The 24762-nt window shown below is 39.4% G+C and overlaps 1 protein-coding gene across 1 annotated transcript in view; it reads right to left on the bottom strand.

Moving 5' to 3' along the window:
- PRKAR2A (protein kinase cAMP-dependent type II regulatory subunit alpha) overlaps positions 1 to 24762 on the bottom strand; it is a 66227-nt gene continuing 41465 nt past the window's right edge. The window contains exons 3-11 of the mRNA XM_068409209.1: positions 24223 to 24275; positions 22539 to 22622; positions 18795 to 18901; positions 13329 to 13482; positions 10064 to 10165; positions 8153 to 8227; positions 4981 to 5046; positions 4157 to 4295; positions 1 to 3618 (exon numbers count right to left, since the gene is read on the bottom strand). Coding sequence (XP_068265310.1) covers positions 3485 to 3618; positions 4157 to 4295; positions 4981 to 5046; positions 8153 to 8227; positions 10064 to 10165; positions 13329 to 13482; positions 18795 to 18901; positions 22539 to 22622; positions 24223 to 24275 — 914 coding nt within the window. The 3' untranslated portion in view covers positions 1 to 3484. The remainder of the gene's footprint in view (positions 3619 to 4156; positions 4296 to 4980; positions 5047 to 8152; positions 8228 to 10063; positions 10166 to 13328; positions 13483 to 18794; positions 18902 to 22538; positions 22623 to 24222; positions 24276 to 24762) is intronic.

Below are 24762 nucleotides of genomic sequence, written 5' to 3'. Positions count from 1 at the left end.
TGGAGTGAAAAAAAAAATGAAGCGTTTCTATTTTGGCAAGACTAGTTTACAAATACATGTCAAGAACAAGAGTCCGCTTTCAGCCAATGGAAAAGAAAGAATGGAAGTGACATTCGAAGGGGTTTTGTTTTTTGCCCTCTGTGCAAAATTGCACTTTGTTTTTTAAAGTTTTGTTTCCAAGTTTTAAGTTTTGCACTTTTGTTTCTAAAAGGAGAGCGCTTTTGCCCTTTTTTGTTCTTTTACATTGTGAAACCTGTGCTGTGACATTATAACAGAAATACCATATACCAGGATATTTGACCACTGAAAGCTCCCCTCACTGACTTCACAACAATCACAAGCAGGGAATCACAAACAAGAGACTTTTTTTCCTCTAAGTCTCGAAGACACTATCCACTTTGCCAACTTTGCTGCTGAGTTCTTTTATTAAAAACTAGATCTCTCTCTACTGCTAATTTCAGAGACTCCATGGCAGATTTAGTGAATGGTAAACAGTAACAACAAAAAAACCTGGGCTCGTTGTCCACAACAATTGTGATGAACAGTCATAGTGAAACGGAATGAGCTGAGATACAGTGACGTGGGCAGACCTTTACAAACAGGCACCTCACTTCACTCCCTGGTCTTGGTATCGCCACTCACACACTTTCCGACTTTGCTCATTGCTGGTGCTCTAACCAGATACCTGGAAATGTTGAGTATCTTACTACAAGCTTCTCTCACAATCTTCATGCTCCAAAATTGTACAGAACAAGTTGGTTAAACCAGACCAAACTAATCAGGTACATTGCAAATTATAGCTCTTGAATGGATGAGCTTTCTGACAGGCTCATTCTCTTTCAGTTCAGCGTCAGGTTGCCTCTTTACACCACAGAGTGATGTCACACAGATCCTGGATGCAGGATGACATTGCCCAGTATGCCTCTGCTTCGGGGAGTCTAGAGAAAGGTAAAACTTCAAAACTTCTTGCTCGCATGGGATCCCAATCTTTTGACTTTACATTCTCATCCTTTCCTTTGACTTCTAGAAGGCATCAAATCCTCCCTTCCAGGCAGAATTACCTTAAGAATCTAACATCAGCCTTGCCTGGTTCTTTGGTTAAGCTTCAAAACAATTGCCAATGTTTGCATATGCTGAGGTATACAATCCCGTCCTGCAAAGAACCAAAGGCTGTAAGAACCAGAATCCATCATAAGGCAGCCCAACCTGCCAGGCTCCTCTGGATAAAGGAGAGGATGTTCTGCCTGGGAGCAACAAAGGCCAGCTGATGATTACTCACAGCAAGTTTCTCTTTAGCTCACACGACAGTTTAGGCAGCACAGAAACTCATACTGTTTTAGAGACCAGTTTATGTCTGGTTTGCAGGACAGTCACGAGCTGGCTTCAAAAAGACTCTCGTCTTGGAGCCCAAAGTATCTTAAAGTTTTATCTGTTATGAAGGCAAGGACCTGATGAGTGTGTGTTTTCATTTTTTCTTGTTTTTTGTTTGTTGATTTGGTTTTATTTGTTGTTTTTGTTGTTTTTTCGGGGGTTTCTTTTGTTTGTTTTTAATTCTGCAATCAAAAGAATGATTTTGTCTTTGGTGTTAAACCTTGGAAGCATGAATGAAGTACCTGCTGCTGCTGCTTTGGCTGTAATTTACAACAAAAAAACAGCCCACTAAAGCAAGGGATATTCACTGTTCTAAAATACATGCAGTTAGAACAGCCACTAGAGATCACAACCAGGACTTTAATAATATGGAAACACCTAGTTCAGTGGTGTCCATTACAAACCACTTGCATTATATAAAAATATGACTCCAATTACAGTAACTGGACAACAGCCATTCAAACTTATCAAGTTTCCATCTTACTCATATTGCAGAAACTGGGAGGAGTTCATCCATTTAGGGAAAAAAACTGTCCAGAAATCAAATTAGAGTTGCGGCTCAGCATCTTGTGCCTTACAGAAATGTCCACTGTGATAACTAGAAGCAGGAATTCAACATTAGCATCCTCCTATTCTTGCTCATGTGGCCATGAACAAAAAGAGCAGGTTCTGTTACACTAGCATCCACAATTAAAATTTTATAACCCCATAAAACACCAGTAAGTTTTGCATGAGCTGCAGAAGAATGCAAATTCAAAGGGTCACTAGATTTATTACCTACAAATCCAATGTCTTAATATAAATATTCTGTTTGTACACCATAAAAATGTCCTTCTTACAGTCTGATTCTTATTTAGATAATACTCTGATAAAATCTCAGCAGTATGCCAATTAAGGTCATTAAAGCTATAGAAATAGAATCTACCTAATAAATGCTGCAAATTTAATAGGTATTTTAGATAAACATTAGCTTAGTTACCACCTAAACCAAAAAGACTCCTCAAACACACCAACTGCGTAGTTAGCAAAGACATTTGCTTTACAAAGTCAAATGCCGCCAACTTTTGAAAAGTTTAGCAAATCAACGTGGTATTTGGAAGCATCCAAGTGTCTAATGAAGTTACAATACTGTGAAATGTTAGGACTGGGGGGAGCTCCTGTAAACAAGTACAGAAGTAGTCTTCATTTAAATTACAAAACATTCACCTCCTTAAAAAGCTTTAAAACTGACCCAGTCAACAACAGTGCCCTGGGAAATCTAGCAGTATAAAGGATCTCTGTAAGCAAGAGAAGGTCATATATTGTGATCTCACCACAGTAAAATGTACTCAGTGTCAGGAACAAGGAGCAAATTTAGGGAGATGACAATTATGACACTTTCAGGCCATTTGATCTGAACCACTGCACTTTTTTGGGCAGCATAGAGTAAAACAATTTTCTTTGCTGCTCAGAAAACACTTAAAATACAGTAATGCTTCATTTTCTGCATTTTGTTGCTAAGCAGACTCTCCCACCTCCCCAGCTCGGTTTACTTGGTTTAAAGAGCTATAGTACCTGCCACTTTCAGCAGGTGGAAGAAAACTTCAGTGCCACCTTATTAATTGGCTCCATTGATATTTTAACTTCAAACCCAAATGGTACAATTAAAAGCAAATTTGACATTGTGTAAGGAAAGCATGAGATGAAGGTAATAAGCCTGTAAAAGGCTCATATTCCACAGGTTGCCTCTGCAGAACAGGCAACCTCCCATTGCAGAATCTGATCTGAAAATTTACCCCAACAGTAACACCAGAAGGAAGGAGGCTTCTACATCTTGCACACTTTGGGTTTCATATCAGGCACTTGAACTGTTGGACAGATGCCATTCTGAACCAAGTAAGTGAACAGAGGGTTAGAATCATCTTTAATCTAGGTCTAATAATGAAGTATCAGCAGCAAAGTGGAGGCAGGGAGTGAGCAATCCATCTGTGCTGAGACTTGTTTATGGTTTCTAAAATGCCCAAGAAGACAGCAGCAGCAACTGTTCCGTAGTGTCCGTTTTCCTTGTGAGTTGTGTTGCTGATAGGAGGCTTTTCTGTGTCTTGAACTAAGAAGGCACTGAGGTACCCTGTGCCTAATTCCCTGGATCCATCAGGTCCATACTAGAGCCAAACATTGCCACCAGCTGCTCCTCATAATGTGTTATATTCCTCTTCATAATGTCCATGCAGGGTCCAAGCAACCTCTCAAATGCTTGCACATCCATGACTGCAAAGGAGTGAAAACAAGATCGTTTGTCAAAAAGGACACCACACGCCAATCTAACTTTTGAACTCAGAACACAGACCTCCAGTCCAACCCTTTCGGGTTTGAGGCTTCAATAGAACCCACAACAGGAATCATATTTCTGATTTCCCTCTGTACTGTTATTTGGAGAAACGAGATTAATGAAATACACTCCTGACCTCAAGGATAAATACAGAAGCCAAATCCACACTACACTGGCACTAAAGATCACCTGATAGCTGTGTGCAACAAACAAGCTGTAGACAAGAAGCTGATGCTACTTACCCCTTCAAAGAGTACAGGCTACACAAGCAGAAAAAAAAAGAACCTGCTGGAAGGAAGTAGCAGTGCTTCTCAAACTTCAACATGGAGATCCGCTCCATCCCATGCTCCTAGCTTCTCATGTCTGACCATGTAACCAAAAGGCTGCTAGGTTTTGAACAGCTGCTCACTCGGGCATGGTCCAGAAAACAAGCAGAGACCAGAAAAGGGCAACTAGAAACACAGAGCATCTGCTTACCTAAACATTTGACCTCCCCAACAGCATAGGCAGAGGCTGCTCTGGGTTTGTTGGTAACAAGTGCAAGCTCTCCAAAATACTGTCCTCTGTGACACCGGGCAATCTCCACTTCTTGGTTAGCTTCTTTACTCGTCATAGTCTGTTAAACAGTACATTTGAATTATTTGCATACAGTTCTGTCTTTGTACGAGGCTGCAGTTAATCCCAGATTATCTTACAGATGTGCAACAGCTCATTGGTTTAGGGCTTTTAAACTAGCAAGTCCCAAGTCATGCTCTGTACTGGCAGAACACCTTAACAGCATGTTCAATCAGAAGTTTGGTAAGAAAAGTGTGTGCTAGCTCACAAGTTTTGAGATTGGCAGATATTTACTGTTACAGCTTTGGGAACTATTACATTTAGCCTAACACAGGTTTTATCATGCACAACATGTTGTTCCCTAAGGCTGCTTCAGACTGTACAGAGATCTGTTCAAATGCCAATGTCTAGTATGTCACTAGAGATAATAGACCCCAGGTTTTGCAAGTTGCAGTTTTCTATAATCCTAGAAGAAAAGTTTCATCTCCACCCTTGAGGCGAGGGAGAGTATATCAAGTCAGTTTGCAGAGGAGCAGATACAAGCAAAAGACCTTCCAACTTTAGTAAAGTGACTTCTGGCAACTTCAGAACAGGTACGGGGATTTACAAACTACATCATGTAAGTGACAATGATAAATATAATAAAATAATATCTTAAAATAAGTCAGGGTAGGCTTTTTCACACCACTTGTATTAATTGATCAAATCAAATTGACCTAAAGCCCAGTTACTCGATTTGAACTCACCTTGCTTTTAATCAAGATTTTTACTTCACCAGATTCTACAATGTAAAAACAATCTGCTTTATCGCCCTGTAAAGAGGAAAAGGCAAAACAAATTAATTTTTAGTTTACCGTAAAAGTATGTATAAATGGTATTAAAGCATTCACTCTGAACTAGGCCTTGTGCAGAAATCTGCTAGAATTGACAACACTCAAATTCTTAACATTAAAAGGTGACTGGTTAGGTAATATACCAGAGGAACCCACAGGGGAAGGAACTAGCAGTACACATCGTTCAGTGAGAGGGCAGGCAGAAAGGAAAAAGCAAAGGAGACTGACAATATATAGCAAAATCACTTCAAGTACAAATCTTCTGATCCTGATGGAAGCATCCAATAGTCAGTGAAACTAAGCAGGGCCTAGAATTTCCAGAAGGAAGTTTTAGTAAAACTCCAATTTAGCGACCACATTTCTAGACATCAGTAGGAAGAAGGATCCATTAAACTAAGTATGAGCTCAGTCAATCCAGGGTAAAACAGTGGGAGATCAGCAGAACCCAGAATAGCTGTATTTGAGGAGCAGGAACATAGAAAGTAAGAGGAGGATAGCTTACAGAAGATCAAGTTCACAATGCAAGCCATCTACATGAGGAATGATGCAACGGCTGTGTAAAGGCAGTGAGACTGGTAAGGAATAAAGCACTCAATAGCATCATGCCATTAAAGGAAAATAAGTCACATAGGGCGGTGGGAGAAAATAAAAACTGATAGCCATTTTACATCAAGTTCTAGAAAGATAGCACAAGGTGGTGTTGAATAACTGAGTGTGAAATTAAAAAATTGGCTTAGTCAAATTCAGCTGTTTCTACAAAAAAGTCACTGTGAGGGTGACGAAGCACTGGAACAGGTTGCCCAGAGAGGTTCTGAAGTCTCCATCCTTTGCGATATTCAAAAGCCATCCGGACATAGTTCTGGGCAACTGGCTCCAGGTGGCCCTGCTTGAGCAGGGGCGTTGGACAAGACAGCCTCAGAGGTCCCTTCCAACCTCAACCATGCTGTGATTCTATGAGAGTTTCTAGAACCTTTTTCACATTTACCTAAACCGCATCAAGTTGCAGACCTTCAACAGATCGTAGTTTACATCTGCTCTAGAGAGCGTCACCAGACTTAATATTTTGGAAGTTTTAGATGTGGCAGAGAGGACTTTCCCTCTCTACACCAGCCCCTGTGCACTCGGTCTAGGATTCAAAGTCAAGAGTGGGGAGGTGGCCCATGCCTCCTGCTACAAATCAGAAGCAAAGGGACTAAAGGCTTCATGGAGACAGAGGCTGGATAAGGAACTGATAAGTGAATGGGAGCAGCTCAGGAAAAAAAACAGAACAAAACAAAACAACAAAAAAAACCCCAAAATAACACCACACTGTGAAACAATGTGAGGAGAGAGATAAATCTGACATTAAGTGGGCAAGGAGACTATGAATGTGATGGGAAGGATGGAGAGAGATGATTACAACTTTAGTATGAAACATGGGCTGTGAGAAGATGATGCAAGGTTTAAACATGGAGTTACAGAAGAAATTAGGCCCTTAGCTAAGCTTCCTAGGGATGGTCATAAAACATCCAGCACAGAGCTTTTCATTCATTGTTGCCATGTACCACAACATGAACTCATACACTCAGCACACTTCTCAAAGAGTAAGTACTGAAAGAGAACTTCTTTTTTTTAAAGCATGAAAACAAACTGAGTTGGAGACATCCTCATAACACCAGCAGGCACTAACAATTTTCAAGTGCTTTAAAGCATACTGCCCTTAACTGAAGGGTCAAATTCCAGAAGGGTAATTAAAATGTCAAATTATCCACGAGAGAGAAGGGGTTCATGGTACTGATGCAAGTGCTGTAATGTAAGAGCTATCACATCTTTTTCAAGCATAAAATTTCAACTCTCTTCAGCAGCATATTACCATCACCCAGACCTATCCAGACTATTAATCCTCCTTTTAAGGGTAATTACATCCTTGTCCTTAATTCAGTTATTACAAAAGATTAAAACCAACTGCGTAATTGGATCACCAATTGCGTGGGTTCCCAGTTTTGAGACTGATTTATAAGCTTTGATTTTGCTGAGAGTTCAGTTTTCTCAGGGTCTTAAGAAACAAGATTTTCAACTTAGAAAATTGAGGGTATTTTTGGAGAGAAGTAATTTGCAGTATTTGGTTATCAACAAACTAAGGTTTCCTGCACTCAGAGTTATCTGAAATACAAGGTAATTAAGATTAATTATTCAAGACATTATCCAGGAGCCATATTTTGTTATAAAACAAGACAATGGTTGTGACCAAAAGCCTGCTATTACAGGTAAGCCAAGGACTTTCTTGCATTAACTTGAACTAGAGCACTTTTGTAACAAAGCAACCTCAAGCTAAACTTGATGCAAAATTCCAGTGTTCCGTCAGTAACAGTGTTCCAAAAAGTTATTTGTGTCACAGCCAAAAAAATTCCACAGCTTTAGCTTGAGTTTGTCCAGCCTCATGTTCCACCACTCTGGCCTTGATCTATTACAGCAGACAAAACGCATACCAACAACCAAAGGCTGTCAACTGAAGCTAGACTACTCCACCATTGAAATACTCTTAAAAAGAGGATCAGGAAAAACAGTGGTTTTAATTAACCCTGATAGTCTCTTCTAATAGTTAACTGAGTCGGGTCCGACGAGTAAAATATTCCAAATGAATTAATTTCATTTCATCCAAATCATACTCCTGTCAAATTGTTTGGGTTTGTTGTCTAGTCAGACCTAGGAATTAGAGATGCCTTTTCTACACGCTTGTGACTCCTTGTTTAACCTGGTCATAGGTGCCTATGAAAAGTCTAGCTAGGGGTGTTCATAGAAAATTGCATAGACAGATATTTAATTTTGGCTTCTTAAGGCATGCTCCTCTTGAAACCTTGCAAAGACTATTTATAAAAAACAAACAGATGAGAGAAGAAAAACCCAGAAGGTAAAGTAATAGAATAAATTTGTAGCAAAAGACGTACTGGCTGTTCCCCAAACATTCAAGAAGTGTTTAAATAAATTGGAAGTATTAAAAGAACAAGCGAAGCCAAGCTGGTCCAAGATTCTGTAAGTCAATTCCAAACAGGAAAAAAGAAGCAAGGAAACAAGAACGATAAAGAGAAATTCAGACTTCAAGTACCTGAGAAATGATACGTTCCCCATCTTGATACACTTTCTCCCCTATAACATCCACTATCTTCATTCGCTCTGATGCCTGGAACAAAGACAAAAATTAAACATAATCATCTATAATAGCACACCTCTGGTAAACTTTGTAGCGCTAAAATGAAGAGGCATTCACTAGATACACACACGCAGTATCTGGGTACTGAAAAATACAGTCCCTACAATGACGCTGTTGTACTGCACCACAGCTTTCAAGACTAGTATAATCAACAGGGAACAAAAATTGTCTAGTGTCCCATCCATGTGCTTTTCTTACCCCCAAAATTAACAAACAACTGATGTGGCTGGCTTAGAGCAAAGGAAAAAAAATAATTTCCTCTAAGATTCAGTTGAAATTTGAGGAAAACACTCAGAAAAATGTCATAAACGTCCTAAGAACAAACTTCAGTGAGAAACATCAGCAATACATTTTGAAAATATTTTAATCACCATATACCTGAATAAGTGGGGGTTTTTTGTGCCCCAGAACTCTTTCCTAGAGTGGAGAGAGGAAGCGAACATGAAAAGGATACCAGCTCTAAATTGTAAGCAGGCACTGCAACAAGATGCCCAGCAGCAAGGGCAAGAGGTACTAATCTGACATGCAATGAAACATGCCCGAGCCTTCATAAACAGGAAGGGAGAAAGAAGAGTTAAACTTATCTCCAATGTTTCCCACTGCCCATCTAGAATACCACAAAACAATGTTATTGGTTCAGAGCAGTGTAAAAAACACATTAAGAAAGGAAGAAAACCCTACAGTTAAAATGAATATCTGAACAGATGATTCAGCTGTAATCCATTCATTCCACAAATGTACCTCAATCTAGCCCGTTTGAGAAACTTAATTCTGATCCATGCACAATTCAACTGCAGTGTGTCATGCAAAAAGCCATCCAGTGCTAACGAGTTATTTTTCTATAGCTTTAAATATTTATGAGTCATTTTTGTGCTCAAAAGTCACATTGATGGAACTAGTTTAAGCCAGGCACTGAGGCAGAAGGTGGTGTGCAATTTACTCCTTCCGCAGCTACCAACATATGTCCAAAATAATATGTATTAGAGGTTGCTATTCACACCTAATGATACTTTTCAATTTTGTCATCTTCTCTCAAAGGGATTAAAAGCTCTTCGCAAATACTAAAGATTAATGCTGAAAAATATTCTTATGATGAGAAAACAAAGAAAAGCTAAGTTATAGTGTAAAGTAAAGACAGACACATACTAATTTCAAAGCAGTTTGGTATGGCTCTAAAAGCCCTCTGAAGGTACAGGTTGAATCAATAGCTTAGAAGTGACAATTTACACATTGTTCCTAAAGTCATGCACTGCACAAATCAACATGACATCTGCCTGCTCAGCCTGGTCATTTTGTTCCCAGGTAGCAGTGCTTCTCTTTAGCCTATTCTTAGTTTACCTCCTGAATATCAGTTAAGGCTAAAGCAAGACCTACTACAGCCCACATCTTTGTCTCAAATTTAAAATCACTCATGGCTGATAAAGGCCAAATATCCCAGTGATTGCATCATTACTTTAATATCACACCCTCAAAGGGAACCACTGCCCTGAGTTCCAATGTTCATTTTAATACCTGTTCTCTGACATATTTATAGATGTTTTTTATTTTGTGTTTTTTTTGTGATTTTTTAAAAAAAATCTTTACACAGAGATAAAAATCAGCATATAGCTTACTGTGAACAAAGGATATTAAAAAAAAACAGTGTACAACTTCAACAATGCAAATTACACTAAATGTAATACCAAAGCAGCTCTTAAAATTTTGTTCTAAGCAAAAATGACACAGATTTCTGATAAAGCAGAAACACTGACTGCGGAGCAAATGTTAATGCAAGAATTTGATGCAGATGTCTCCGAGAGGCTTTACCTCCAAGGATTTAAGAAGGGGCACAGACTCAATAAATAATTCATACGTCTTCCTCTTCTTTGCGTTGTTTTTCAATATAATTCTTCTGAATGTCACTCGATCCTGCAAGAAACAGCACAGAGAAATACATTATTCCTCTTGACTACAGTGCTCCCTGTTTAAAGAACTGACAAACATGAACTAGTATTTGCAACAAACACGGGGTTTGAGAAGCCAGCTGTGAAAATGATACCGTATCCATCGCAGTGGTGACCGTAACAGCTCTTGTGAGAGTACTTGTTGCAATAATAAATGGAAAAACAGGGAGCTGTAAGAACTAGTCCTTCTCAGATAAGCATTTAAGAATTCCATTTTTAGTCTGTCTTGTACTGTTTTTCAGGGTTTGTTTGGCTGTTTGTTAATGTATCTTTCATGCTTCCACATACAATGAAGAAGTTATGCTCTTCTTGCTGAAGCCATTGGAAATTGGCAATTCCAACACTTATTTGTTAAGGCAACTGCAGGATTATTAAGTCTGAATTGGATTCTTCTCTACTTGAGTCACAGATTTCAAAAGTAAGTTGGAGATTTATACTGGTCTCAGACAGATCAGGAACAGAGTATCAAACAGCAACAGGCTTGATTCACTCCTCCACCTTCCAGGATGCAAGAGGCAGCTTTTTGTAACGACTACTGCCTAATTGCCAGCTGTCCACACGTACCACAAGCACCCTCCTGATGGAAAAATTGTTTGGTTTGTTTTTGAAGCCCAAATATTGGGCAAGATTCCCACCCGCCTGCTGCCTCCCCTCCTGCCCTGGTCTGTTCCCCAGGCAGCAGCCAGTGATGTGCAGGCTCGGTGGCCACTGGGCGGCACTAGGTGCCCGAGTGAAGGCAAGCTCACTCAGTTCACCCCAGCTCCTGCCTCCCTACCTGCAGTGGCAGACATATTTGAGAGTTTATTGTCAGAGATCTTAACGAAATGCTTTGTATTTCCACACAGAAAAGGTAGGGCTCAACTACTGGTGAACACCGATGAGAAAGGCCACAAGACAGCTGAAACAAAACAGCATGCCCAGGCTAAGTGGAAGGGCACTTGCCCACCAGGTATTGTTGTCAGTGCCTGTGGTCCCTGTTAGGATCAGCACTAAATTATGAACGGAGTGAGAGTTGCAGAGTTTACCTTACACAACATGATGCTGTAAGTGTAAAAATCAAAACCAAAAAGTCAGAGGAAAGGAGCAGAAGTTTGGGTAGCAAAATGGTACCAAAAACCTTTGAAGTTTTCATATACCACAACTAGCAGAAAGATCCAAAGTCCTGAGAGCCATTCCTCTGGATCTCATTTTCTGAAAACACCAACTGCTACCTTAGCAGAGCCGTTTTGAGGTGAAGAGGTATTTTCAAGTAAGAGAACAGTTTTATGGGATGTAGGCTGCAAATATGTGTAACTAGAAACAATGACGGATACAGGTGACACTAGCGGAATGTAGAAGTTGAAGGAGGTGAAAGATGAAGGGAAGAATGGTATTACTGTTATCCAAAGGAGAACAGGAGATGATAAAGCATGAGGGATTGTTTTATTTTAATTTTTTTTAAAGAAATTCTTTAGTGGTAGAAGTGTCGGCAAATGTATGTGTTTGGAGAAGCAGAAAGGTGCAGAAACAGTCAGAGGAATTGCAAAAGCATAAAAAATTCAGAATTCCTTCATTTGAGAGTATCAGTGAGAGAGGAGAAGCAGCAGTATTTGAACAAAAAAGAGCAGTGAAGGAAGCGTGCATGATCGTGAGGTTTTACCCAGACATGCTCAGTAGCAAAGGCTGAGGACATTTCCCTGCTCCAGGAGAGACCCACGTGTGATTACTGCTTTGTGCCTGAGCCTTCCAGGCTTTTGTTGGCCTAAGTCTGCAATGCAGCAGGAGTAATCCACATTTCCTAAACAGCTGATAACCCATGAGCTTTAGCAATTACTTCTGCACTCTAATAAAAATATAATGTTTAAATTACATCAGGCACAAAATAGTACAATAAAACATGGCAGAATAACTAGAAGAACTGAAATTTTAGGCAGGAAAATGCAGCCTTAGTTAATAAAATATCCACAGGACAGATGACTAGCGAGAGGTCCCCCTCCAACTACACCCTGCTAATTAAGTGAATGTAATCACAGAAAAAACAAACCCATAATTAACCTGATTTGTGCAGTTCGTTTCAAAGGCAAACTGGAACAAAGAATCATCTTCTCATTTTCTTCCTTTTATGAATGAGCTCAGCTTGTAGGTAGCTGTTTCATTCTGCCTTGTTCAGGAAATTAGTTTCTGACATTACTCCCTGGTTGATTTACCAAAATCTTTTCTTTCAGCTCACAAAGAAAAGGGAAGTCAGAAGTCCAATCTCTCAGCAAGCGCTGAGATTGCATAAGCATGCTGTGTGTAGCAGCTTATCAGTCCTATAATCAAGGTCATAACACATGGTCAACCCTCAGCGATAGTTGCCGAGGAGCCCAACGCACACAGAAAGCATACAACACTTCTGGCTTCAAAGGCTTCGTTGATCGCACAATCTGCTTATTATGTGAGCCCTCATAGATGAGCAAGAGAGCACTGTCAAAATAACCCTATCCAAATAGTACAGAGAAAAGAACTAAAAAAGGCAACTAACGTCTACAGCTTCACATTCAACACTTCTGGGCTAGAGACAAAGCAACACCATGATTTAGCTTGGTATCTCATAGGTCATGCTGACCTGAGAACCTCTTCCAGGGTAACACAAAGGGACCAGAAACATCATGACAGTTTATTTGGAAGGAAAACAAAGCTTTGGGCAGTTTTCCTAGCTCTTCAAATTACTGACATCCTCAAGAAGGTATTTAACACCTTCCCATTCCCCTTAAAGCAGACAAAATGGTAGGGAGTTAGAAAAAACAACATAATTTAGATACCGTTTCCCCCTCCCATAAAATAGGTGCATTAATGCTTCCACTGTCCTCTGCAGGATGAAAACAAAACCAGGGGTGGTTTCTTTTTCCCCCCTAACAAAAGCCACAATTACAGCAAATGCAAAATAATAAAGGGACAGATGAAACTAGTGATATAGTTTTTACAGACAAGTTGTTCTAGAAAGGTAGCCAAAAAGATTTGCACAATGGATCTTTTATGCCAGGAGGTGAGATAACAGATCATGATAAAATAGCTATTAGCACAAGGAGTCGTACCAAGAGAAGCACAGGACATGGTGAGTTAGTGTTTAAAATATTATGCAGATGAGAGCAACTTCCTTTCCTTACCAGTCCCCAAAGGGCTCCTTCTGTTGTGGCAACAATGGTGGCAGCTCTAGAAGTGTTGTACATCAATGCCAGTTCCCCAAAACTGCCGTGATTATCATAGCGGCCCACACAGCGTGACTGGTTGTCTTTTGCTACAACAATATCATACAAACCCCTGGAAAACAATAGAATATACACTTTTTATTAGACAACATTCCAGTACAGATTATAAAAACAGCTTTTTGCTGTTATACAAACAGTCCTCTTACTGCTGGGTGAGATGGAACATGCTTGATTGAGCTTTCCAATTGTCTGATACTACGCTGCTTCTATCTACACTATTTTCAAAATAATTCTCTCTTAATAAAGCATTTCACTCCTGACAGATCTGAGCAGGACCTACTTGGTTTCCTCTGCATAGTATTTTGACATTGCTATTGTAAGTGTTCTGGCCAGGGTGACAGGTAGTTTAATCATCTTTAACACTATTGGCCTTTTCACAGCATGTATGTTATCCAGTGAGGCCTCTTTAGGGCGATTTGGATCCATCTATAGCCTTTGTTACCTGTTTTCTCAGCGACAGCATTGCTGCTGCAGTACCTTTGGGATAAACTCAATCCAACTGCTCACCTGCTCCTTTGGTTTTGCCTCAACTCCAGCTTAAGGGTACGTCTATATCATAACCCCAAGATGCAATCAGAGCTTCTATCTGCATATGCCCGTGCTAGATTCAAACTATCCAGCTCTTGTACGGACAACAGGGATGCCGTAGAAGCACAAAGATCACAGAAAGGGCCTTTCTTTACATACTTAAGACACTGAGTGAGTTTTGCAGTGCTAACTGGCCAGTCTTATGAACAGCACATACTGATCCTCAAGCTGGAGGATTTAAAGCTAGTTCAGGAATGTTATACGTGCCACATCTTTACACTGTAGCACAGAGATCTCCAGAAGCAACCACTTCTCACCTGGTAATTGTCTAACAGTTCCCTTATGACCAAAACTTTTATCACGCAGTTCAACTTCACACCATGCTGCAACTCTGAGCGCGCTGACAATTGAATCAACCAATTTTATCACCATTTTCATGGAGGTGTGGCTACTGAAGAACACAGGTTACAGCATGCAATGTTCCATCTTGAAGAGAGTCCGTTCAACTCTCAAAGCTCTGTGTGCTGAGGTGACACTGTAGGATGCACAAGCTTAGGAAGCATGGGTAAGTAACTTCCAGCAGTTTTGCAGAACATTACAGGTTCCACTCTAGTCACACTGGCTTCAAATTAAAGCAGCCAAGCTAAAAGGTTTTTAATTATTTCTTTTCGTTATAGCTCACTTCTAGAAACAGAAAAGCTCTCTAAAACTGCTGCCATCTAGCCAGGATCTCTGAACAGATCAAGAGGAAAGTGTTCAAGTACCAGAAACTGTACTTCGCACTTTGTTCATAGGTAGCTATAACCTGCTTAAGTTGGAAAGGCCTCCTCACCCTCTTCTCCAAGAGGCATGCTTCCTACATTATAATGAAGTTAAGGGAACAGTAACCTAGAATTTACTAAGAATCAAAAGACTACCCTGATGAAGATGCAGGTACAAGTCCAGTGAGTCAAAGCTCAAGACACAAACCTGGATCAAACTGCACCATAGCAACTGCGTATGAAGAAACAGGCTGTGCACAGAAAGGCATCCCTTTAAAAGTCAAACAAGTGTCTGTAACACCCTCAGGACTGTCTTATGCTTGTGGCTTTAAAAAAATAATTTAAAAATATAGCTTGACTAGGCTTGATTAATTCTCGGCTATGACAGTAGAGATCATTCAGGGACTAGCCACTGGCCTAAGAGACTGTACAAAATATATCATGCCCTGGGGAGGTAGGGAACACCTTCCTGGCTTTAAGCAGATGAACATGCACATAATTTTCCCCAGGAGCTTAGAGCTTTTCAGAAGGAATGGTATTATACCCCAGAACACCATTAGGTATGTAAGAAAAAAAAAAAGAATCAACAGAAATGGCAGCAGGTGAAACTTCTCATGGTAAGTAAGTATGGGAACAGACTCATTGGTGGGACCTGCCTAGTATTAAAAGCAGAGTGTCTTTCAGGATTGCTGATGGACAGCCCTGGCTTTGTTAGTTATCTTTGAACGCTCCTGCATCTGAAAAAAAAAAACGTACTATAGGACAGCTTTATGCCAGCTTCATTTGTAGGAGAGTCCACAAAGTGGACATTACATGCATCAAACAATCAATCAAAATACATCAAAGTAAGGAAGCTTTGCACAATGATTTGAGGGTCTACTGTATTAAAGCCTTTCAGACCCAGAGAAAAAGTTTGGCTACTGAACCCAAAGTAGATGGGCCAGATTCAGACATGTCAGAAGATCCAATAAATTTAGTCTCTCTTTGTCACTCAGAAAGCAAAAGGAGGAAGCTCGGTGCATGAAGACTGCGTAACATCCTTACCAGACACTTTTTACACTCTACTGCTTACTCACACCTAGGAGACAGAGGAAGAAACCAGAGAAAGCATGCTAACAGTAAACTAAGTGAGGATTAGTGTTGATGGAAAGTTTCACTAATTCTTGTAATGTCCAATATCCATTTAATGATTCTCTTGAGAGGCACCAGAAGCAACAATCTTCAGAGGTCTTTTTGATCTAGCCATCTGTGAGCACCTTAAGTGAAACGCAACAACTTCTTCCCATCCCTCAGCCTGAAAGTCACTTACTAGTGCCATTTATTTCCAGATAACTATAGCCACGTAACCTTCAGCCAAGCATTCAGCTGTCTATGGCCCAAGGACTAAATTGGTGAGGCACCACTGGGTGACCTTGGCTCAGCTTTATTGAGAAAACTGTTGCCAAGCTGTGAGACAGACTGTGAGCTAAAGCCCTGCAAGATAAGAAGAATGAAAACACAGACCAAAGTGTAATTGTTGAGACTGTAATCGTTAGGAGCTCAAGGACTCAAAAGAAAAATACTGACATGAAAAAATATAATACCCCAAGGAAAAAAAGCAGAAGAGGGCAACTCAGCAAGATTGTGGATCAGCCTGTTCCAAGAGGCCGAGGCCAGTGCTGTCCCACCTGACTGATGACTGTTCAGTCAGCAGAGGCTCATCAGGTGCCTCCTCAGCAGTGATGTTTAGCCATGCAACACATTCATCCTAGCTCTCCCTTCCATGCAGTAAGCACTAAATAGCCACTGCATCCTCAAGTTGCATCTGTCCTGCCTGCTGTCCCTCTGTGCATGGTAAAAGACACTCAGACAAAAGTAATCTGGTGAGGAAGTATTACAACCAGAAGACTTTGGAAAAAAGGCCAGTGCCAGAAAGCCTATTTTCTATGCAGACAAGAAGCTAAAGAGCTACATCTACAACACAAAGTCACTGTTCATTCAGACAGGAAGAAATTAATCCTCAGGGATATTTGGGCATTAATGACTTATCTTAGAGTAACAAGACATGCCTACTGATGTAGGCCTGCAAGTGGAAATATTGTAGCTCTCCATAAGCACCAGTATCCTGCTACTCTTTTGTATGAAAAAATGAGGAGGTGAGAAGTGGACTGGAAGGGAGACTGACTGGAAAGGAGGAGAGTGGGACAGAAAATTCATAACGTTAGAATTCTTTATAATAACCAAATAGCTGACATAAGAGTTGCAGCCGAGCTGGCGTTTACAGCAAAGGCTGGTATGCTCTATTGCTAGACAGCACAGAGTTTCATTTCCCTCACTGTGTAGCCTTTCTGCCACATCCTTTTGGCAACATGTTTATGTGTATTATACCCTGAAAGCAAAACAAAACAAAACCTTAAAAACCTGAAATCTTCCAACCCAACTGCCTCTTGACAGAGAAAAACATTGTGGAATAGCATTACATCTGTAGAACAGAGACCATAAAACATTTACCTGAATATCAAAGATAAGGTTCCATTTCACTTCTTTATTTAAGGATAAAACTCATAGCAGGAAGAGCTTTTTAGTAACCAACAGATTAAGAACCTTACACAGAAACAAATTAAAATAGGCTGAGGGTATCTAACATTTTTGAGAGGCTCCCAAAGTGAGTTTAAGTTTCCTCAAGATTAGGAATCACTGCTCTGCATGTATCTCATCTTTGCAGAGCTGGTGGCTCTGGCTCCCCTGAGTTCCAACCTGCAGTACCTTACTGTTTACCTGGGACAGCCTGACCTCCCCAGTGAACATGACAAGAGAAGGAACTTGCCCCATGTAGCCAAAGGCATGGGAGTGGTCTGAGGCAGAGCGGTGAGGGAGATAACTGAGTGTAGAAATGGAGCACTGGTTTAGGCTAATGGGATGGTGTGGTAGAGGACAGGGAAATGGGCATATGGTCAGAATATATTTGAGGTAGCCTTATTTTCTGTAATTCCACTAATCAGAAAGGGGAGTGTCCTTAAAATGAACAAGGATCATTTAAAATGAACAATTTCTAACCTAGAAATTCTTTGGCAAATTCCATGGACTCAGCATAAATGACAATTCAAAAGGCAACACATTGTCTTGAAGAACTGCTTTGAAAGCTTTTAATACAATATTAATGGTGCCATTATTTCAGTGATAAGGAAGATAACAGTGCATCAAAAAAAGTAGTTTGCTAAGATCGTGTTCCAACAGACATTTATAATTCGTCAGTAATATCCTGTTTAATATTACAGTTTTACAGGAGGAAATAAATCTGTATCCTTAAAATTCTTCTTCAAATACGGTGATTACATTAGCCAGAATTTCTTCCAAAAGGGTAAAAGATACTCAAAACATGCATGCACACATGTATCTATCATATGCCTGTTGGACATACATATGATCTACAAAATTATCGTGTGAATTTGCTCAATGCAAGAAATTGCAAAATGGCACCTTAAACTCTGCAAATACAAATCGCATGACCAACAGAAGCAAAGCAACCACAAGTCTCTCTAAAGTCAGTAATGAAAATAACTGGACAAAGTCCAGGTTGTTCCATGGTAGCCACTACCATGGATTTTTATTTCCTGTATTCTTCTTCCCCAAAATAATCTCCTATCCCTTCCCTTACCATATGGTTTATTTTGCTGCTTTTCCCCCATCCTTTCCTCATGAAAAACACATCCTGGTCTAGGAGACAGCATGCAATATGGCTGGTTTTAAGCTATGCACATGCTGATGGGCACAAAAGCTAAAACTGAACAAGTCATAGGCAAGCTCATGCTGCGGCCCTTCCCTCAGAGAAAGTGGTATTTGAGTTTTTACACGGTCACACAGAATGTGTTAGAACCCAGCAGGTTTGAAACATCCACCTCTGCCAAATTTGACTGCCCCTGGGCAAATGATCGAAAAGTCAATGGGTGCCTAAAGGGGAAAACTGAAAGATCAAAGGAAGAGGCAACGACTACAAAAAGTTTCCTTCAGAAAGTGTCCTGCAGTAAGCATTCCCTGCCATTTCTAAGAAACTGAAAACAAACATACTCTACATTTCAAAGGCACAGCTACTTACCGCTCAATGACATAGAAGTTGTCTCCATCATCACCTTGGTCAATCACATGTTCCTGAGGTTTCACCTTCCTCTCAAACATGGCATCAAGGACCTGAGACAGCTGCTCCTAGAAAATGAACAGGAGGGGAAAAAATATCAAAAAACCTCTCAGAAAAGACACCTTAGCATTATTGCTGGACAAGGGCAAGTTCATTTGACTTAATCTGGATAGTGAAGTGCAACATGCATTGCATTATTTTTACTGTATGCAAATACAAGTAATACTGATATTAAATGTTGATTTCCACTAGTAAGTACCTCACTTGTTTCCAGCTTATTAATATAAGTTCAATAATGCAAACATAGAGACTTCCATTACAGAAGAGCTATTATCTCAAATTTATGTCCAAATGGCTTAACTTACGCATTCCATTTTAGTGCCAAAGCGCACATGTACAGCAAGCTCTCACTTGGTATAATCTGACACAGCTTCACTGCAATGGATACATACTTACTGTTGACATAAATCAATATATTTCATTATGTTTAGAAACTGTACCACAATTTATTAGTAATTTATTTGTACTGTCATTATCTAAGAGCCCCAGCCATGATCAGGGCTGTACTGAACAAGACTCTATACAGACTTATATCCCCAGATAGTCTGTGTCTTAGAGAACCTGCAATTCCGGCACAAGATGAGATCAGACAGGTACAGATGGGGAGCACACACAGCAAACGGGATAATGCTGGTCTGCACAGCAGATTCCAGCTAGGTTTCCCTGATGAGCCATGACTAAACTTTTTTTAGGCAGCACAGCCAGGGAAGCTGTGAAAGCCAAGAGAAATAATGCCACGTAAATCCCTTGCCTCAATGCTGAGCTGCTTTACCATCTTTGTTATTCCAAAGTCCATTAACAATAGACTTTCATTGCATTTTCAATGACCAGATGTTCAAAGTTGAAGATGTAGATGACAGCTGAGTTTCTAAAAATATACTGCATGAACACACAAACGAGTCTTTATGCTGCTAGATACACTTGAAATATTTACTGCACTCCTTAAACTGGGAATAATCATTGCAGCATCTGTAGGCACCACTATATTGAAAATATTGCCTCTCTTCACTAGAAGTCTATTTTCTTGTCTTTAAAAACTCTCCTGGTATTTAAACTAAACAAACAATCATTGCATGAAAGCCATTTATTTTAACCACATATTTCACAGCATGCATTTAAGTAACAGTTGTCAGAAAACAAGCAATGCAGATTTGAAAAAGCTTTTTAAAACACTGTAACTCAATAATGCTTTATTTGGAGGATAAACAGGCAAAGACTTATCATTTTAAGTAAATAAAACACTGGGCAATTCTGGCAATAAAAGGACAAGCTTTGTCAGACTTCTGAACTGTAAAAAACCCTCTTAATTTAAATATGAGTACCGAGCACGCTCAGGGGCCTTGCTGGTAAGGATAACAGTCATTGCTCTCACCCAGCACAAAATACAGTTGTAACTAGGATTCTACAAACTCATTTATAACACACTGTGGAGCCTACACATGATATAGCATACAGAGCTTTTAATAGGAGAGAAGTTATCTACTCCCCCAGCACTTTATATTGAAACATAAATCAGGTTTATCATTGGGAATGCTCAAAATCTCAGGGTTAAACTCTGTGACAATCTGACTTGATTTTAGCCCAAAGTTCAACGTGAACCTTGCTAGAAGTGATCCACTGGACACTGACACCCTTGTGTTTGATACCAAATATTACAGCAACTATTCGTGCAAGTGAAGACATTTAAAAGGGCCGTTGAGTCACTGGACCTAAATTCAGCACAGTTCACCTAAATGCAACCAGTGGTAAAGGGATGAATTTGGCCAGGAGATTTGAGTCTCACAATCACATTTACTCCTAAAGGGGTTTTATGCAGTTTTGTTGTTGTTGTTTTTGTTTGCTTGTATTTAACAGTTTTACATGACACTCTTCAGAGGTTAAGAAGCAAAAGAACCTCTTTTGAGCCTTAATTTGAAAGTGTTCCTCACAGTTATTAAAGGGCAATATACACTAAGCAAAAGCAGCAGCCATGAATTCTGCCTTTCAGTGAGTATTCTACAGCCAGCCTTCCAAACCAGTCACGTTATACAGAGGGAGTGAAAAAGAAATTACGGGGGGCAGGGATGAGAGGATGCAAGTTCCATACTCCCTTTATACCCATTATTAGGAAAGCTCTCCCCTCTCTGCTAAGTGCCCTTTATCATACTATAATCAACACAGGGACTGCAGTCATCTTTTTCAGCCATGTGCTATTTTAAAGCCTGAGTCTTTAACAGTTGTAGTTAAGATCATCTCTATTACTTCTCTCCTCAGCTTAGAATGCTTTTCCCAGGAAGCAGTATTTTTCCAAGCCCACTTTGTCAGCTCAAATTTGTTTTTCAAAGTCATCTTTGAATATAAACTCGTTATTAATTTTTGCTTCTGGGTGATTTTGCTGGAAGCTAAAAGATTGGCCTACTCAATTCGAATGGCGATCACATTTTGTATGTGCCCCTTGAGCTGCTGAATGTTCTTAAATATTTTTAATTTTTTACTGTACATAATCAGGTTACTTGCAAAAGGAACCTTTAAAATGTCTGAAGTAAATAGGCTTAATGACAACAGGAATCCCAGAGCAGTGTAAGGCCAGTCTTGGAAAAGGACAGCTTTCAAGGAAGCTTTTTGACTGAATGTCAACTCCTCAAGCCTGCTGCAATCAAAAGCTTTCAACAATTATTTTGAGAATGAAGTCCAATGACTCTTGGGGTTTGTACAGCAATCAAGAACTGGGAGAACTTCCTAGTTTTCAAGGAAAGCTAAGCCGCGTTTCTGAAACCATAAGCTATCACATCCTTCCTTCCATATCTCAGGCAAAGCTCAGTGATTCACATCAGGAGGCTGCAGGGACCATTGCTGGTGTTACAGCCCTTATTCTTCCCCAGCCTGTAGTAGAGGTATCAGTTGTGTTTTCATGGAAACACCAGACCAGAGATGAGATGCATTTATTCTACGGCCTCTCAAGAGGCTGGATTAGAGGATTGCCAAAGGTCTGTTCCTGAACTATCCTACAAACCTCATTAAAAAAATTCAGACCAATTAAGACTACTAAGTGCAAGCAACGGAGACACTCATCATTGAAACTCAATGCTGAGGCAATGAGTAATTAATAACCAACTTCAGCAATAAAAATAAGACGAGGAAGAATAGGAACAACCGAAAAACATTACTTTACATTCATTTACAGCAAATTTACTGACACATTGGCATTTAAGAAAAACGTGCAGCAATCTGAGATCATGCAAATATGGACAGTGTTCAATATCACAACTGTGTAAGTGATTTCCTTCTTAAATTGCCCGTAAAATTATAAACCCTTTCCTAGGGAAAAGGAAATTGGGTGCAATGGTACCCAACACTGAATATTGACAGATGAGTAAAAGAATTTAAAAAAAAAAAAAAAAAAAAGAAGAAGAAAACTTTTCTCTAACAAAAGAAATTGCATTTGCATGGAGAGGATCTGACAATCATGGTAACTGACAATTTGACATGTTTGTTTATATTGTTCATTGTTTGTTGATCTCTAAACACATGTCCCAATCCAGCCTGCATTAATGAATAATTCATAAACTATCACAATGCAAACAAGTGTCTGGACTGTCAGATCAAGCTATTACCTGTACCTACAAACCATCAACTCCAGATAAGATTTCCTTAAAATGATATTACCTGATCTAGGTTTTTGAAGAGCAGGATATCTTTACATGCTTCCTGCAGTCTGCATCGCTGTTCATCAGTTTTTGGATGAACTACCTTTAAAACAAAGTAAAACAAAACTGTCTTGACAACAGAGAAACATGATTACTGACTGAACCTTCACTTCACAGTGAAAAAGCAGAACACAATTTAAGAGTGTCAAAGTATACAGCTCTTTTTTGTTGTTTGCATAAACAGTATTTATATATAAACATACAATGCAAGACAGAATGAAATAGACATAAGAAATATATTATGCTGACAATTAACACATACAAAATAACAGTCAAGACAGACAAGAAAGAAGAGGATGCCTTTTCCTTTCCCTTCCCTTCTAACCCAGCCACAGATACAGTCAAGGTCTGAGCATCTGGAACAGAGGAAAAAGTCAACAGTTTTCTTTCTAAACTCTGGCTGTATTAGTATACTTATTGTTGGCATACAGGTAGTTTATAAGACTTATGATACATATAATGTACAGCCCATTTAATAACAGAAGTTATCTAAGAAGCATATTTTTTTAACAAAATTACTTAAATAAAAGCTTTGCTGTTTGAGAGATTTTTTTTTTTGGTTACTTCCTTCCAATTATAAACATCTCATCAGGTTAAAGGAACCAACACTCACTGTGTCATAAAAACGTTTATATATGTGCTTGTTGGTGGCTAATTATGAAAACATATATAAAAATAGTAATTACCTCACGTTCACCACATTAACTATATTTCTAGAATAACAAGGGTTCCAAAAAACAGTTACATTAGTAGGCATTTCTAAAAATTCATTGTCTGAAGTTAAGCAGATCTCAGATCCTTGTTTTAAAATAAAATTGAATATTGAATCAGCAATCAGGAAAATTAAGACTTTTGATGGAATAAATGTATCCAGGTTTACAAACATTGGGATGATCAGACACACTCATAGTCTTTTTTTCTTCTTATAGCATCTTATTTATGAAGTATCTTCTTTTTTAAGAGAAATTAAATTAGACTTCTATTCTCATTGCAGAAGTGTAAGCACCCTTGAGATGGAATCTGGAAATGGAACACCAGAAGCCCAGAGAGAAAACATTGACCCTCACCAGCCAGGCTGCAGGATTTGCTCACATAAAAGCATCTCTAAAGAAACACAATTACAGTATCTGGACTTGCAATTCCTAGAAATTCCCAACTTTCAAAAACAATAGAACAACAGGTGGCCACAGTCTCAAAATATTTCAACAAAGTATTTCTACCCAGGCAGAACTGCTTTGACAAGAAAGGCAGTAAAGAGCGTGTGAGGAATTTTAAGCACTCATGATGAAGAAACAGCTGTGGTAAAGCTTAACTAATTCTTCACAACAGCATCGAAGCTCTTGGAATTGGCTCAACCATCCTTTAAGATAATTAAGAAAGAAAAACATCCACAATTTTAAAGATGGTAGATTTAAGCATAGCTCTCCCATCCTTTCAAGTAAAATTATATTAAAGCTATAGTGACTAAAAAAGTGCATGAGACAAAATGGCCCTAAATTTCAGAGCAATGCCACTTTGTCAGTGTCAGCATACCACAGTCTCTCAGAACAAAACGCACAAGTGGTAAGGAAAAGGTGGTGTACAGACATCCGCCTGTCAAACTGTAGAGAGAACCATGCATGATGCAATTCACTCATTCTTACCCTTTGTTCTGTGTCTTCTTCCTCTTCATCTGGATTGAAAGCTTCAGCACAAACTTGTAAGAAAAAAAGAGAGGAAATTAGTAAAAAGAAGCAATTACATGAGAACATCAAACAAATCAAGTTTAAATTCTTTTCTTCTCTATTTTATTTTCCTATAGGAAAATCACCCTTCTTTTTATGCCGTTACAGTGTCAGAGGCTCAAATCCTATCTATTCTCTGAGCAGGCACAGCACGGCTCTTCTCAAGCTCTCATGTAAAAAGTCTGTAACTTACAATAGAAAATAATCTTGCCTAGTGAGTTCTCCAAAGCACGCATGCAGATTTTCTTTCAATTCTTATCAAAGCATAAAAATCTCCATTCAGATTCACTTACAAACATCTTCTCTAAAACGCAGGGGGAAAATGCTGCAGCTACACTGCTTTGTTCTTTGCAGTGCAATGTATATAGCAAAACACATTAAAAAAAAAAGCACAAGGAGGCATGTGGCACTCACTCCGCCTCAAGTCAGATTTGCAAGCTATTATCTATATTTTGGGGT

Source organism: Nyctibius grandis, chromosome 10 (genome assembly GCF_013368605.1).
Source record: "Nyctibius grandis isolate bNycGra1 chromosome 10, bNycGra1.pri, whole genome shotgun sequence".
Classification (NCBI taxonomy): Eukaryota; Metazoa; Chordata; class Aves; order Nyctibiiformes; family Nyctibiidae; genus Nyctibius; species Nyctibius grandis.
The sequence above is the reverse complement of the archived record's forward strand: the minus strand, read 5'-3'. Positions and strand labels throughout refer to the sequence as shown.